This window comes from Microtus oregoni, unplaced genomic scaffold, assembly GCF_018167655.1.
Source record: "Microtus oregoni isolate MIOR12 unplaced genomic scaffold, Mior012 000007F_ref0000211, whole genome shotgun sequence".
NCBI classification, from domain to species: Eukaryota; Metazoa; Chordata; class Mammalia; order Rodentia; family Cricetidae; genus Microtus; species Microtus oregoni.
The window spans coordinates 18,755,774-18,773,219 of NW_024543066.1; the positions used below are offsets into that span (position 1 = coordinate 18,755,774).

The window sequence follows — 17,446 nt, forward strand, 5'->3', positions numbered from 1 at the left end:
GGAGAAACGAAAAGCAAAGGACAGGAAGTTGGCTTTCATCTTTCCTATAGATAGGGCAGCAAGTGCTCCATAAATGACCACTGAAAGTTAGATCCAGCTGATGCTTGTAGGGCCACGCGAATTTGTATTCAATGAAATCAGTCTTTGAAAAAGAAATGCCTTAATACTGGGAAGATGCAGCTATATGTATGTTGATCCTGCTCTGAGTTTGCCCGGGAGAGTCGCAACTATTCCCCCAGCATACTCACTCAAAGATGATCCCTTCCCCTCCCACAAAAACATCCTGGTTAGGTTAGCTTCCTATTACTGGAAGCTACCATTTACAGAAAGGTTCAACATTCTGCCTATTCCCAAGTAACTTGTGTAAGTGCAATTTGGTTCGTGTTACTGTGAAATAGTTTTTAATGCGCTCTATGGGGATGACAAGATTGGGCACCCTGGAAACATCAAGAACAGTCATTCTGCACCTGTGTACTGCCCACCCATTGTAGCAAGGTTTGCTGTGCAGCAGGCACATGACTACAGGCTGAGCCTGCCTCATCTCTAATCCTCCCAAAACCTTTCAGGCCACACCATCTTCTTACAGATACTTAGACACATACTTAGAGAAGTAGTGATTGAGCTAACAAAAACGTGCGTTCTGGATATGGAATATCTCCAAACTGAGGATCTACTCCATTCGTGCCAGTGACTATTCTGCTGGACTTTGGGGTTTGTCTTATGCTGTACTGGGATTTGAATCCAAAGCTTCATACACGCGAGGCCAATGCCTCACCACGGAGTTCTTTCCCTGATGTCAGTGACTCCTGTTCAGTTAGATTCCCCCAGGGCAGGCTCACAAATGGTGACGTAAACCCACTAAAGGGAGTCCTGAGCTCTCTGGAAGATCTTCCTTCTGTGATATCTAAGAATGTTACAGAACCCCTTGGAAGGCATAACTCATAACGTGATGGTCTAAGTAGCATTGCATCTGAAGCAGGGATGGAAAATATTCATGTAATAATTACTAACAAAAATGGAAGTAAAACCATAGGACATTGTGTTGTGGTTTGAAGATGAAATGTCCCCCGTGGGCTCATTTGTTTGAATACTTGATCCCCAACTGTATCCATATTTGGAAAGATTCTAGAAAATGAGGCAAAGCTGGACAGAGGATGTCACTGGGCGTTGGGTCTTAAGCCTGACCCACTTACAGCTCGCTCTCTCTCTCTCTCTCTCTCTCTCTCTCTCTCTCTCTCTCTCTCTCTCTCTTTCTCTCTCTCCCAGCCTCACGCTCCAGCTGCCACGCCTTCTTCACCATGACCAGCTGGATTCTCTCTCGAACTGTAAGCTAAAAACAAACCCTCTCTTCCCTCTCTTGGTTCTCGTGACTAATCAGTCTTGTGAGTCACTAGCCAATTCCTATACTCAGTTCCTCTGTAAAAATTGAAGTAATGGCAACCTGATGGTCTTCCAGCTGTCCCTCACACAAACCCCTGTGGGGTCAGAGCTACGACTCACCTATCGTGATGAACTCTATCGCTCGGGTGACTGGATACTCCTTCCCCAGGTACGTGTAGGACACGCGGCAAATGTAGTTCCCCCCATGCTCTTCAGCCACGTTCCTCACCATCAGTTTATTCTTGGCCCCAATGAAGTCTTCGCTGTCAAGAGGCAGTGGTTTACAATCCTAGACAAGAAGAGAGAAATGGGAGCCTTGGAAAAGTCAGGGACTCCCCTGTGTAACCGGAACAAGAACTTTAGTTTTTCACCTTGGCAAGTTCCTATCTGAAAAAGTGATCTGCTTGATTGGGGGCAAAAAAAATAAATCAAATAAAATAGTTATACTTCAAAATTTCAAGCCCAGAGACCTAGGCCATGAAGATAAGTGAAGACAAATTTATTTCACAGAAGACACAACGGAAGCAATATTGTTGACATCTGTCAACAGCATGGTCCATTCCTGAACTGATATTATTTATTTTGTACTCGTTAGTCTCTAAAAGATGACTTTCCTGTAAAAGTTTCACTGGGCTACTAATAAAGCCACCAAAGTATGCTGTGCCCACCCTCATGTTTACATGACTACAGACACTACCAGGCTATGTGCGGAACATTTAACTTTTTATTAGTCTTTTAGGATTTAAGTTTGTGTTGTCTTTAATTAAGAGTAGGTATGTGTGCAATGATGGGTTTGTGCATATGAGTGCAGGTGCCCATGCAGGCCAGAAGAGGGTGCCAGATCCCCTGGGCCTGCAGTTACAGGTAATTGGGAGCTGCCTTCTGTGGATGCTGGGAAACAAATTCCAGTCCTACAAAAGAGCAGTTCGAGCTCTTAACCACTGAGCATCTCTGCAACCCCAATATGTGTTTTTAATTAAACACAAAATAATATCTGCTATAAAATATTATATCCTTCTGGAGTCTTTGATAGAGTTGAGGAATGGTTAGTTATAGTTTTCCTTAGTTATGATAGAGGATAAAATATAAATATTATAACTGTAATTCTTGCTTGACAACTGTTTTGTTATATGTAATCTTACTATGTTAAAGTGAAAGCCTTTCTTTTTTGTTTAAATAGAAAAAGGGGAAATGATGTGGGAGAGTCTTCTGCTTTGTGTTGATTTCATTGGTTAATAAAGAAACTGTCTTGGCCCTTTAATAGGACAGAAAATTAGGTAGGCGGAGTAAACAGAACAGGATGCTTGGAAGAAGGCAGTGAGGTCAGTCACTATAGCTCTCCTCTCCAAGATGGACAGAGGTTAAGATCCTTCCTTGTAAGCCACCACCTCGTGGTGCTACACACATTAATAGAAATGGATTAATCAAGATGTGAGAATTAGCCAGTAAGAGGCTAGAGCTAATGGGCCATTCAGTGTTAGCAGACGATGAGGAATACTGAGAACTCAAGAACAATCGCAGTGGGTTTTTGATCCTACTGCATGTACTGGCTTTGGGGGAGCCTAGGCAGTTTGGATGCTCACCTTAGAAGACCTGGATAGAGGTGGGCGGTCCTTGGGCTTCCCACAGGTCAGGGAACCCTGATTGCTCTTCGAGCAGATGAGGGAGGGGGACTTGATCGGGGGAGGGGGAGGGAAATGGGAAGCGGTTGCGGGGAGGAGGCAGAAATCCTTAATAAATAAATAAATTTAAAAAAAAAGAAAAGAAAAAAATCTCTAAAATGGCTTAAACATCTAATCCATCTTCTCTAACGAGTTGAGTTCTATTACTTTCTTGATACTATATCTTACTCAGTCAGATAGAAACAACCATAAGATTTTAGATAAGTTGTAAAAACCAACAGACACAGGCTTATGTTTTTGTTTGCTTCTTTGTGAAGCTGCACTACCACAGAGCAATACAGTGTATGAACCTATCAAAGATTTTTGTGGACACATTTCACTGTTCAAAGCAGAAAACTGTCTAAAAATAAAATATACTTAAAATGAATTACCTTATACCACTGAACTTTGGGTAACTGGTTCTTTTCATCTTTAAAAAAATCCAAATAAGGGCACACAAGACTTCCATCCACTGCTACGTAGAGGCGCTGTTTGAAGGTGGCTTGTGTGCTGTAACACAAGCCAGGGTCGTTCTCTAAAACCTTCATGGTTATTTTGGTTTTGAGACAGTGAGTTGAGTTTCTAAAATAAAGTAAGATATGAAAATTCATCATTACTAAAGTAATTTTTCTGTCCTTAACTGTCATCGAGGCTTAGGACATCCCTTCCTTACCTCACTATACAATAGTAATGTCCCGAGTCCTCGATCTTGGCAGGAACAAACCAAAGCCGTTCATTTTGCTGATGAATCCTGGCGCTCTGTTCTACTGATATGGGTGTCTTGCTGTCATTTTTATACCAGATTATGGTGCCACGCTTTTCATTCGGAATAAGAGGACAATCACGAATATCAATTTCATTTACATATGAAAATAAAATGATCTCATCTGAATATTCTTTACAGTCATCTTTAAAAGAGAAAAAAAGGGAAGCAATTTCTATAAGAAAAAGTCTCAGTGTTTCTTCATGCAATATCAACATTTGAATGCATTGGTTAATAAAGATACCAGCTCCTGTGTGGTTAAGAACAGTCTTCAGGGTGGAGATCATTTATGTTCAGTTTTAGCTCTGCCACGTGGTCCCTGTAAGCTGTACCTTGGGCAAATGACTTGTCCCCTCTTACTTTCTGCTTATTCATCTAAAGGGAGGAATAATGGAGGAAAGACATTCACTCTGTACAGTGGAGAATTGCAAAGACTAAATATGGCCTCCCATGTGAACAGCTAACAAATGGGGAAGCATAGGAAACAACACTGTTCAAGACATGACCTAACTCTATCTCCTATTTACTCAAGACACTGAAAGAGACAAAAGACACAGTGAACAGAAGCATAAAACAATTCAGTAAAAAACTTCTAGTAATAAAAATGCATTGCCAAGTTGAAAATATTCTGGGGAAATAAGAAAACTTGAAGGCATAACATTAGAAAACATTCAAGACTAAACAAGACAGGGGGAGTGAGCAAGCAGGGCATCAGATAGCTTAGGGCAGCTAGAAAATGTCTAATATGAATTTCTGCAAGAGTGAAGAACACAGAAAACATATTGGAAATACAGGCTGAAATTGCTCAAGATGTGATAAATAAGCTTGGGTTGCAAGACACAGTGAACTCTTAAGAAAAGCAACATGGCTGGAAAGATGGCCAGAGGTTAAGAGCACTGATTGCTCTGCCAGAGGTTCTGAGTTCAATTTCTGGCAACTCCAGGGTGGCTCACAGCCATTTATAATGGGGTCTGATGCCCTCTTCTGGCATGCAGATGTACACACGGTTAGGCACTCATATACACAAAATACATAAATAAATAAATCTTTGAACCAGGGAGTGGTGACGCTTTTAATCCCAGCAGGAAGAGGCAGGTGGGTCTCTGAGTTAAAGGCCAGCCTGGTAGTGAGTTCAAGGACAGCCAGAGCTGTTACCCAGAGGAATCCTGCCTAAAAACAACAAAAAAGATAAAGAAAATCACACCAACTGCCTAGTGATCAGATTAACACCAGTGACAAAAAAAAAAAATCTTATGTAGCCAGAGAGCCTTTAAAAAATATTTTATTGATTTTATTGAGCTACACATTCTTCTCTGCTCCCCTTCCTTCCTCTCCACTCCCCTTCTACCCACCCCCATGGTTCCCATGCTCCCAATTTACTCAGGAGACATCTACATCACAGTTCATGTGTCTGTGGCTCGGGGAACATCAAGGGAGAGGGGACAGAAAGATTTTAAGAGCCAGAATACCAGAAAGTCAGCTATGAAACAGTTTCTCCTAGAAATGGCTGTATACACAAGACTGAAACAATAGTAACATCAGTAGACCTATTAACTTGGAAGGGGAAATTTTCATGGGGTTCTATCCCTAGACAAAGAACTACAGTAACCAATGACAGCTGGAAGCAGGGGGGACTTTGCTTCACCCAAGGCTGAGCCCCATGATTGGTTATCCAATGCAGAGAGCTTATCCCTGAAACAATATACGCACAAACTTTTAAACTGCAAAATTCAGTAACTCCCAGAGGGCATCTCACTCAGCGCATCTGCACTGGACATGTTCCTATTATACTCTCTCACCCTGAGATGCTTTCTCTACTTGGCTCCAAATTTCTGGTCAGACTTTTACTAGTTCTCTGACCACTAAAAGCTTGACAGTCGGTCACCCTGGAGGAAGCCAGAGCCTCAGTTCTTGATACAATCTCTCCTTACCACACTCAGTGACCTCATTCTGTCTCTCAGCTCTCACACGAGCTGCTTTTCACCTCTTGGCCTTCGCACGTGCTGCCAAGGACATTTCTCCCCTTAGCCTGGAATCTACATTGGTGCGGGACAATTGTCTATATTCTGTCAATTATGTTTTAAATAAACGCCAATTGGCCAGTAACCAGGCAGGAAGTATAGGCGGGATAGCCAGACAGGAAATAGAGGTGGGTCAATGAGAACAGAAGAATTCTGGGAAGGAGGAAGTCCATTCCCCTGCAGTCCTGGCCAGACACCGGAGAAGCAAGATGTGACTACGCCACTGAAAAAGGTACTGAGCCATGTGGCTAACACAGATAAAAACAATAGGCTAATAAAGAGTTAATAAGAAGCCTGAGCTAATGGACCAATCAGTTTATCATTAATATAGACCTCTGTGTGATTTCTTTGGGGCTAAATGGCTGTGGGACCTGGTGGGAGGATGGAAACCAGGCAGGATGGAAACCCAAAAACACTACATAACTGCTTTTTTCCCTACTTCAGGGTGTACTCACAATCAATCTTTCAGTTGAAATATTTTTGTGGCCAGATACAGTATGGAAAGCTGAACCTTTGATTTAGTCCTGGACACACACACCCCGCCAATATTCTTTGTTTTCCTAGTGTTTCTACCTAACTTATCTTCAACACTGAATGGCGTATGTGATGTGTCCTGTCTCCCCCAGAAGGAAGGTCGCCTGTAAGCAGCTGCTTCCATACAGATTATTCCCTGCAGCGATCTCAGCACCTTCCAGCTGACGCATTGTAAAGGTTCGATGCATTTGTGGCAGGAAATGAAGAAGGAAAGGAGACTATGAAGAAACTGGAAGGAAATACAGATGGAGTAGCCATGGGTCCATGATTGGTGTTCGACACCTACTCCAGGGTAAGCAGCTCTCACATAGTCCCATGAGCACTGAGGTGATGGGAGGCCTGGACTAGACCCAGAGTCCCAGACAGAGCTCTTATTGCAGATCTAAAGACATGACCCCGGGTTCTTAATCTCACCAGCCTCAGTTTCCCAAAATACTAGGCAAAGAATGAGAGACGAAGATACAGAAAGGGACTTTCAGATGGACAGTTCTGGGGCCAGGAGAATCCTCGGTGTAACTGAAAACGGGAAAGAAAATGTCTCTGATAGACAAACAGGGCTGTGCATTCTCCCTCGTCCCCGCCTGGAGATGACAAGCGTAGAGGAAGCAGCAGACTCACGGGTCTCCAGCGACAGCAGAGGAGCGATGACACAAAGGAGCCCAAGTAGCACTCTCATATTCTCCTGGGGAAACAGAAGGAGGGAAGGAGGGCAGGATGTTAGTAACCCAGAAAAGATCTCGGTTTCCTGACCCCCACCTGCCCTCACCCATTACCCCCAGGTCCCATGGAAAAGCCTTCCTCACCATTCCAAGTTATGTTAGACTTCTAATTAGAAAGTCAAGGTGTGTGTGTGTGTGTGTGTGTGTGTGTGTGACAGAATTGGGGACAAATTCAGCTTGAAAGTATTTCCAGCATCTTTCCCCAAACACATTTCTAAAATACATTCTTTCTTCTGTCCCACTTGAATCCCCTCAGAATACATCTTACAACCAACATAGACTACAGCCAGATCTCTACACCCATGGGAGCTACGTCTACAGATCCAACCAACTGCCATGTTGCATAACTCGAAAGGCTGTGCTTCTGTGCTGAAGATGCACGGCTTTTAGGAGGCTGTCAGTTCCTAGAACACAGGAGAACAACTGTGGACATGAAACTGACCTCTCATGAGATACAGTAACTACCCCAGAGATGATAAAATTGCAGGCGTGGATGCAGACGGGGTTTGAGCATCTATGCACTTCAGTATCCACAGCTCTTGTGGAACCAGTCTCCCGTGCGGATAGAGGTAAGTGGACTCACTAAACCCAAAGTAGCTCCCTCTACCTTTGTACAGTTGTCTCCATCCAGAAGATATTTCCCACACCCAAGACATGCCTTCATTGAAAAACCCCGTATCAATTACCTGTATAACACAATACATAGGGTTGTATCCAAAAATGACTAAACTAAATCATATCAACATATTAGAGCTGCATTTATTCTTGTGGTTTAGGTGGATTTCCCCTTCGCTGGGGATTTTTATACTTTCCAGAGGTCTATGATAAATGTGTATGAATTTTTTCACAGAGAAAAAAAGCACCACTGTATCTGTAAGTGGCTCTAAAGGCCTCACCGGAAGGACCATCAAGAGTGGTTAGCACTGGGGAGAGCATCCATATTAAACTGAGATCCTGAGGACTTACTCCCCTTTTAAAATTCTTATCGTTATGTATTGACTTTATGAAGTGTTGAGTTTCAAGATATTTTCATCAAGTGTATGATGTACGTTGATCCTTGCAGCCTTCATTACGCTCACCTATCTCCTTCCAATGCCATCTACCCCTCAAACCCCACCTTCTCCTGCCATGTCATATATGGGTTTTTGCTAGGTTTTACATATGAAATAAAACACATTTGCCTTTCTGATAGTACGACCTTCTCCTGTTCCATCCATCTTTCTGCAAATTATATAACTTGGCTCTTTCTCATAACTGAATGATGCTCCATTGTGTATATGTAGCACATGTGTATTACCCATGTTGATAGACACCTAGATTGATTTCATAGCTTGGCTATTTTAAATGTGTGGCCCTTTGTCCATCTGTATGGCAGGAAGTGTAACCAGAGCAAGTATTTGCTTAGCCTACTTCAGGACATGCCCAGCACCTCATATACAAAACAAAGTCCCTAAAACAAATATCAAATTAATAAAAAGAAAAACACAGACTCGCAGTTTTGCCTGCTACCTCTCAAGCCCCAAAGGAAGTAAGCATGCACTATAGTCCCCTGTTCTGCTCATTTCGTTCTCCTCAACAGGTGCCTCATGATGAGATTCAGTTAAGCTCCAGTCTTCTGTCTCCATTGAGCTTTTACATGAATTCACTCAGGGGCCCCTGAGAACCCCAATCCCAATAATACAGCAAGTGTTCATGCCCGACCAATTTACCCTCTACTGGAACTTCCCGCCTAGCTGACAGCCATACAGGGATGCGAACCTACTGGCCATGCCCTTAAAAGGGACCTGAGGTCTGTGATCCTGAAGCAGCTGCCCCCAGGACACTCTCTCCCCAGACATGACAGTTGGTGTTCTTCATCACACTACCCCAGTTTACCCATAACTCCTGTCATACTCAAGCCCATGCCTGGTTTTATTATAACACCAGGCTCCTTATTTGTCTCTCTCCCCATGGATTTATATTTTTGAATCCTATCAACTACTCAATAACTCCCTTAGGCTCCCGGTGCATGGAGAAGAATCCCAAGCATAGGGCTACTCTGTTCTGGCTCTTTTCGCTTTACCAAACATCCTTCCCTCCTCCAGATCACCCCACAGCGGCCTTCCCCATGCACCCCAGCCTCTTAGTCTTATACTTAACTGCTTCCTCTACCCTTTAACTCGCTCACTCCTACTCCATCAGATCTCAGCACACTAGGGTGAGGGGCATCCCAGAGCTCCTACTTGGCTTCTCTGGGCCTTCCCAGCAACCTACATGCCTGCTATGCCCTGAATATAATCTTCCACTTAACCTAGGATGAAGAGTCTCCTGAAGACAAGAACATGGCTCGCTCATCTCTGTTCCCAAAGCATAGAACACTGTACTTGAAACCCAGTAGTCCTTAACAAAGTCTCAAGGAATGAATGAGAAAAGAATGAGCAAAATAAACAGCTGATTCCTCAATGCAACACTGAGCAGTGTCCAGAACACACTATGAAATTCTTGGCTGGGAAAACAAAACAACAACAGCAACAAAAACCTGCCCTTAATTATACGAGACACTAAATGTCTATATTCTTACCTGTGGCTGCAAGTAAGGGTGAAACACAAAGTCCTTTAACTAAGATGACACTCCTGGAGACTAGCCATCTGAAGGACTTAAAGATTAACTGGAAAATGTTCTACGTGAGGAATTATATTAGAAAGTATACAAATATTATGACATACTTGTTAAACAAAGACTGATGGGGGACAGGTTTTAGCTGAACCTAGCAGACACACCCACTCAGTTCTTGGTACTGTTGATGTTGATTCTTGGGCCCAGCTTAAGCTTTGAGATCTACCCTAGAGCAGTAAGACAACATTCCTGACGCATCCTGTAACTCTGATCCTCCACCCATGAAAACTGGTCATCTACCACAATGTCAGTTAACAGTGCTATTGCTGTATCTACTCTACACTAGGCTCAGATGATGACATAAGAGAGGAGGCCTTGAAGCTTGTGAACCAGCTTCTTCCCTCCTCCTGGGAGCATATGGAAGTGTGTGTCAAGTCTTAGGAAAGAAAGGGTTGACCGGCTCCCCGGTCCTGAGTTCTGGCTCTTGACTCAGTCACCTTAGGGTCAACAAGCGTATTCATAAATAAATCACGTGGACGCTGCTGGTTGCCAGTTCACTCAGGGACGAGTTCGGGCTTGTTTGATTATTAGGCAGAAAAAGAAAAATATGCCAGGCTGCCTTTTTATAGTGTGTGGCTCGCAAGTTGGAATTCTAGGTTAACTGCAGATGAACGATCCTTAACTATTTCAAGTCCAGGGCCAATGACCTAAGACCAGTTTCTTCCCCAGTGATTTATTTATTAAGTGGCAGAGGGACAGGGGGATAAGTTTTCCATCTGCCCCTACCCTGCTCTAGGGAAAAATAAAAACCGAAGCAGGATGTAGGAAAATCCTTTGCCCCCAGCAGTCGCTTGTCTGAGTCCTTATTTGTCAGCAGGACCTAGGAGTGGAGGTTCCACACCAAACTGGATTGGATACCAACAAAGGGAGACTATAAACCAGCACCTGACATGGCACCAACTGTGCTCCCGGGAAAAACCAACAAGCTGGGTATGGTGTTCCCTACCCATAATCCCACCCCTGGGCAAGCTAAGCAGGAGAGTCATGAGTTTGAGGTCAAGCTGAATGACCCAAGCTGAATGACCTCTAAAACAAACGGGCAAAGCAAAACACCAAACAAGCAAACAGGCATCATCCCAAATCAGCACTGACCCCTGACGTCCACCAACAGCGATGTAAGCCCCAAGGCAGAGATGACCTAGACTAGATACACTCCAGGGCCAGCAGCTGAAAGACTGTCCAAGTCAAGCTTCCCCACAGAGGTGGCATGCTAGATAAGCTCAACTCCTGTGGTCAGTGTCCCATGTGACCACCAGAGCTGATAACAGTATCTGTCACTGAGGGCCCTGATGAGGATGAAAGGAGCTGCCACATGGAAACCATGGGTAGCCAAGGTCCCCTCTGCCATTCTCACGAGCACCCACACTGCGATGACAAGTTCTGATAGATCTTCAGTATCCATTGACGCCTTTTCTACCCACTGCCCTGCTGAACAATTGTTTATGGAAGCCCATGTCCACACTTCGTTCTGGACATAGAAATGGGAATAACGGCCCACAGATGAGCTGGTGGAGTTGGGGGGCTGCAGGGGAAGTGAGTGCATCCCTATTCATCCCAGCAGATCATGTGTGTACCTGCAGGATGAGACCCACCCCACACACAAGGGTGAGGGAGGATGGGGCCCCAACTTGCCTGTGGGCAGGAAGGAGGATATTAAGAAATGTCTCCATTCTGGAACATACTCTGAAGACAGGTGCCAAGAAATGCATCAGGAAAGGTGGGGCTGCCGGTGGCTACAACAAGGGGCGCACTGAGGGGCTGGCCTTTCATTTGCAGATGGTGGAAAGACTCTTAAAGATTTTACACAAAGGAGTGGGGTTTGGGTAGGTTTTGATTTTTCTACGGATGCTTTAACCACGGTGTGTAAAATAAGTTGGAGACAAGAAGAACAATGTGGAGAACAGACTTCTTGGAGGCCCAGATGAGCAGCAAGGGGAGTGGGCAGGGAAGAGAGGCTGAGAGTAGCTAGTGGCCAAATTCTTTGGGGAGGGGTGCCAGGAGGATGACATCACAGGTAGGTGGGCGGGGTTGAGACAGGGACTGCTCTGACTTGACTGGAATAGGCTTCATGCACCAACCACCCCTGGGCCCCTGGGGAGGAGGCCAGAGGTGTTCTTTCCAACTGAGATTTGAGATTTGAGGGTGGAATGAAAGAGGCCCCGAACGTTCTGAGAGGGCTCTGCTCCCCGACCACCCGACCACCCACCCACCCTGGGAACTCACTTCAATTGGATGGCTGAGGAAGAAAGTCAGCAATGACCACATAGCTAGAGGGCAGCAGGACCACAGACTCCCTCAAAAACCTGACAGCATCTCCCTCTAGCCTTCTCTTCTCCCCTCTCAAGCCTCTGGCATCCACTGCCCTGCCTTTTCTTCTCTGCCATCAACTGTTTGAACTTCCTTCCACACTTGTGTGAAATCCCATGGTCCTCGTCTTATTCCGCCAAACACTGTGTCCTTCAGTACCTTCCTTATCGCCTCCCTGTGTTCAAATGCTGTGCAGCCATATAAAAACAAAAATAAGAATTTATCTGACAAAGACACACACTGTCCCCCAAGAAAAATGTGCCAGCAAACATTTTTTGCATACAGGGGGAGCTATCCCAAGACTGCCTACAACTGAGGGCAGAGGCTTCCATTGCTTAGAAGAAAAGACAAACGGATCCTGCGGCAACCCAGCCTGTTGTTACCTTGAAGAAGGCTGCTTCCTATATGAGTGGTCCTGTTTCTCAGGAGGAAGTGAGCATCTTTAAGGGGCGTGTCTACCTAGAGAAGAGGAACATAGGTATATTGAATAGACAGGTAGGTGCAAAGGGCCCCAGAGCCACCCACAAACCAAGACAAGTCTAAAAAAGTCATGAAAAAGTCAAAAAGTCTGTGTTCCGAGGCCCTCTAGGACAGAATACTTTTAGGAAAACAAGTCAAAGGAGTCGGGAATACGGAGCTAGACACACAAAGGGTTAAATGTATTCTACCAGTCAGAGGGACTCAGAAATTGATAAAAAAAAAAAAAATCCCTAAGTACTGATGGAAAACAGGGCTAAAAGACTTGCCACATGCCTGGAGGGGAAAAAAAAAAACATGGAAAAAGTCTTTTTTAAGAGCAGGCACAATAGCTTTATAAAAAAAAAAATGTATTTTTCCCCTAAACCAATCACATTCATATGCCTACCCACCATATTACAGAATTTAAAATAATTCCCCCAAAGCTGTTTGTGATTGCCTTTCTAGTATCACACCGTTCATTATTCAACTCTGCAGTTTCCTCTAGTATTTTGGAGTCTTATTTTTTTTCACCTCTGAGTCTTTTCCTTACTCCTATAAAAAGCTAGTGGGACCTTTTAAAGTCCGCCACTGGCACAGACCGACCAGATAGATGCTAAGCATTTGCATAGACTAAATACACGAAATCCCAAACTATTAGTCACGCCTTGGGAGATGATGAAACACGGCACCACATTCAGCGGTCAGAGGCACGGTGGCACCTTATTGTGGGTCCTGTTACGGCACGAAATCAAAGAGCACACTCAAGGTCTTCCTGTTCCAGCCAGAGGCCTCTGCGCCCTAATCCCTAGTAGCCTCAAAAATGACTATAGCTGATGGGAACCACGGAGAAAGTATCACTGGGAGGGGAAGAAGGGGGCACATGGAGAAAGTATCACCGGGAGGCTCGTCAAAGCAGAAGAAGGAGGCAAGGAAAGATGGGCAATTGGGTAAATCTAGGGACCTTCTGCAAAGATGCTTAACCATTCACTCTGACCTGTTCCACTCCTCACCTTCCTCTGTACGCCTGTGCCTTCTTCACACACACACACACACACACACACACACACACACACACCACACACATGCTCTCTCTATTTCCTCCCCATGACTGAAACGCCAGCACCGCAATCAAGATAGCACTACTGCTAAAAGACACTTATATCAGCATGGCTCCCCTTATTTCTCCAGGCAAGGGACCCTTCCATCTCTAGCTCACATCACCCCATCTATCTTGACTCTGGGGATGATGTCAACCTGCTCTTCCTTCACAGCTGCTATCTTGGCGCTGGCCCTAAGGATGTGTACCATTCTGCCCCCCTCCCCCCCATGCTTCTCTTCAGTTCTCCTCAGCAGCAGCCAAGGGGCTTAAACAGCTTTGAACTGATTCTCATCAGAAACTTACCTTGGGCTCTCAAAGATTAACCCCCCCCCTTCTCCATAGTCAGGTACCGGTCACACAGCCTCTCCATGGCACAACACACAGGTGCCCGGAGAGCTGAGGCAGCCCAGCTAGCACCCCAGCAATGACACTTCTCTACTCGAGATGGGAGAAAGCAGGACAGGACAGACTGTCTCCCCATATTCCTGTGAGGAGGGCCCCATTCTTCACAGCTTCCTCATGCCAGGTGTATGGTAGCTATTAGAAGAGAGGACGGAAGAGGAGGAAGGAATCCCCAACCCGCCATCTTTGACGTCTCCATGAGCAGGCTGTGACAGAAGCAGTCCGTCTCTTACTCAGTCTCCTCCACAAGCACCCACTTGTCTTTGCCTGTATCTGCCATGCTAGGAGGCATCACGGGGCCCCCAGCAGACGCCGCCACCTGGCCCTTTAACCTACATAAACTATTGTTTACAGATGATCCCGGGTCCAGTACTCTGTGGCAGCAACAGATGCGGCCTTAAAACACAGTGCCGGACTCAGACTCTGAAGCAGAAATGTGAACTAAATTATGAAAAATAGAAAATAAGTACAAGAATCAGTATGACCAATACCGATTCCCAGCAAAAGCCCCTTTCCAAGAAGGCGAGCGGCCAGGACAAGAGCGGTGAAGGACAGATGAGCTAGCAGCACGTGGGAGTGTGCCGTCCCTCATCCCAGGGGTCAGACGGGAAAGGGGCTTTCTCTCATTCTACAAGATCTCCTTTGTCCAAAGCAGGCACAAGAAAAGTGATGGCTGTGGGCCCTGGCATGTTCCGCAAGGCAAGTGCAGGCCTAAAGAGAGCATTTTCCTGTAAGTGGCCACACTGAATTTATTAGATACTTTCTTATGAATGAGAAATTTCCCACGAACTTGAATTCTCCTCCTCTTCCTGAGGAATTCCCCCACCCTGTGAATCTCGCCTTCCAGGACAGAAGCTAGCTAGGCACAGGCTCTGTCATATGTATTGAGGCCACACATTGTGTGGGTCAACAGCAGAGGAAACTCCTAACTGCTGCTGGAGGAAGCGTTTCCTGGGACTCAGTGTGCAAAAACAGGCTGTACCGGCCCTGTAGTGAGATCTGCCCAGAGCAGGCCTAACAGTGCTTCCTACTGTATCTAGTTACTCCCAAATCCTCTCTCCAGCCAGCTCTTTCCACATTATGAGGGGCTCTGAACATATGCACAATTTGACCCCCTAGTTTATACATGTGGGTACATTCCCTTCTATACAATGCTGCCCCGGACCCCCAAGACAGGCATATTGACAGTGGCGTCCCCCAAGGCAACTCAGGACAGCCAATGGCAGACATGGATTTGGAGTCCAGACAGTTGGGGAAAGAATTCCAGGGTTCTCTAGAACCTGAAGCATGATCGAGAGGCAAGTGTGATGGTCAGGTCTCTAGTGGGCCTACCCCTTTGGCTTTCTACACTCTTCACTATGACAAGGGACATGGCTGGTGAGTTGCAGAGCAGATCTGTACAAATCACTGGACTTTGGGGGAATTCTAGAAGAAATTCTAAGGAAGTCAAACCTCAATAGAAACCCAGGAGCATGAGTATAAAGCAAGAATAAGTTCTTGCTTCTTCTAGGGACCTGACGGAGCCAACCTCCAAATCTGAAATTTATGAAGGAAATCTTAACCATTCTAGTCTCTCTCTGGGTTATTTGTGTGTTTTTTGTTTTGTTTGTTTGTTTGTTTGTTTTTTGACTACTGTGACAAGATGTCTGACCCCAAGCGACTTAAAACAAACGGAAGATTATTCGGCTCATAGTTCTGGAATTTGGGAGCATGGAGCCAGAATTTGTGCTACATCACCCATGGCAGAAGGCAGAACAGGGAAGGGCAAGAAAGGGCGAGAGTGAGCAAGCAAGGGAGGGCTACACTCACTTTTATGACAATCCCACTCCTGCCATAATGAACTCACTTCCCCGGCACTGGCACCAATCCATTCATGAGCACAGGGCCTTCGAGAACTAATTGTTTCCTAATGAGCCTTGCCTCACACGGTTGCACTCGCGATCATATTTCTCACCTGTGAGCTCCAATGACTACACTCAAACCACAGCACGCACACACACACGCACACACACACACGCTCCCCATTTCTGCCTTCCTCCCTACATGCCTACCATTCCCAGCAATGCCTCATAGAGTGACAGCTGTAGTAACACATTTGTAACCTCTTACACCTGACATGGGACTGTATCTGTCGATTTAATATACAGAGACATACTTAGACAACTCAGCTCCCCTTAACTTGGTCATAATTGAGGAAAAGCAAGAGTTTAAGCATGCTTCCCAGTTTATGAAGTGTCAATGCCTCTGTATCTACTAAAAACCTGGTGAACAGTGGGTTTTAGTTTTGAACTACGTCCACAGGATGACATTTTGTTATAAGTATTCAACCAGATTCTCAATATCTGCTGACCTCCAGACCTAAAAGGTCAGTATGGTGAAGAAGGCTAAAAGGAATGCACAAAGCCACAAACTATACAACTACAGAAACTCCAATTCTATACTCACAGGAGCCCTTGATTCTGAAACCAGAATGGGTACCTTTCCAAGAAACTCTACAGCCACACAAAGGACCCAAGTCTATCCTACTGGGCTTGTCATTTTACCCAAGGAGCTCTAGGTTGGGGGGGGGGGTGTGGGTGTCAGTTTTATACTGAAGCAGAGGTGGGTGTGCACTGAGTGGAAAGGAAAGTGGCCTCCAAGATCTCCCAAGGAAAAATCAGGAGGCATCAGAGAAACATCCCATAAGATAAGCCACTCCACAGGGCCGGATTGGGCATTCAATTTTGATTTCTCCAGTTCAGTCTTTGTGTTGAAAGTCTAAGCAGTGCTATCTTAAGTAAATATTCCCTTATCATCTCGGACTTTCCCACTCGTGAGAAATGGAAGCACTGAGGCCCACAGGCTCAGGACAAGATAGAGCACCTCCCACTAACTTCTCAAAAGTCCATCTGTGTAGGAGTGCCCAGACTCAGGCTGAGAAAGAAGAGGGTGGGGATAATCTCAGAGGCACCTGGGGACCTCCGTGGTGTGCTCTCGATGGTTCCACTCTTCAGAGATTAGTAACAAGGGGTCACAGACAGACACTCTAACTGTGGGAACCACTGGAGAAATTAACTTTACAAAACTACAAACAAGCCTTCCACATGAGAAGCGGCCAAAGAGATTCACTTCTTAGAAGCCCCAAAGAACATCAAGACTGCAGTTTTCAATCACAGTAAATGGATTTGGCTTCTTTAACCACACAAAGAGGGGGAGGGAATGTCTTTCTAATCACAGAAGAAATATCTTTCTAATCACAGAGGAGAAATGCTTAAAGATGAAGATAAGGTAAAAATGACCAAACGGGTTTCACGTGCTGGGAAGAAACGTCAATACTCAGCTGTGCAGAGCTCAAAGCCACCAGATGGCCCATTTCAACTAAGGCACATGGGTTTAAGGACAAAAGGGGAAAGTGAGACAGAGACATGGATACGGCCATAAGAAAAAACACTCAAGACTAGGCCAG

General features: G+C 45.2%; 1 protein-coding gene across 6 annotated transcripts in view; it reads right to left on the minus strand.

The window, feature by feature from the left end:
* Il1r1 (interleukin 1 receptor type 1) overlaps positions 1 to 17,446 on the minus strand; it is a 66,708-nt gene that overhangs the window by 12,687 nt on the left and 36,575 nt on the right. For 2 of the 6 annotated variants that reach the window (XM_041655705.1, XM_041655704.1), the window contains exons 2-6: positions 12,425 to 12,500; positions 6,978 to 7,041; positions 3,715 to 3,949; positions 3,434 to 3,623; positions 1,501 to 1,669 (exon numbers count right to left, since the gene is read on the minus strand). In XM_041655705.1, the coding sequence (XP_041511639.1) occupies positions 1,501 to 1,669; positions 3,434 to 3,623; positions 3,715 to 3,949; positions 6,978 to 7,035 (652 nt within the window). In that variant the 5' untranslated portion in view covers positions 7,036 to 7,041; positions 12,425 to 12,500. The remainder of the gene's footprint in view (positions 1 to 1,500; positions 1,670 to 3,433; positions 3,624 to 3,714; positions 3,950 to 6,977; positions 7,042 to 12,424; positions 12,501 to 17,446) is intronic. The other 4 variants (XM_041655708.1, XM_041655707.1, XM_041655706.1 and 1 more) reach the window with 3 other exon arrangements.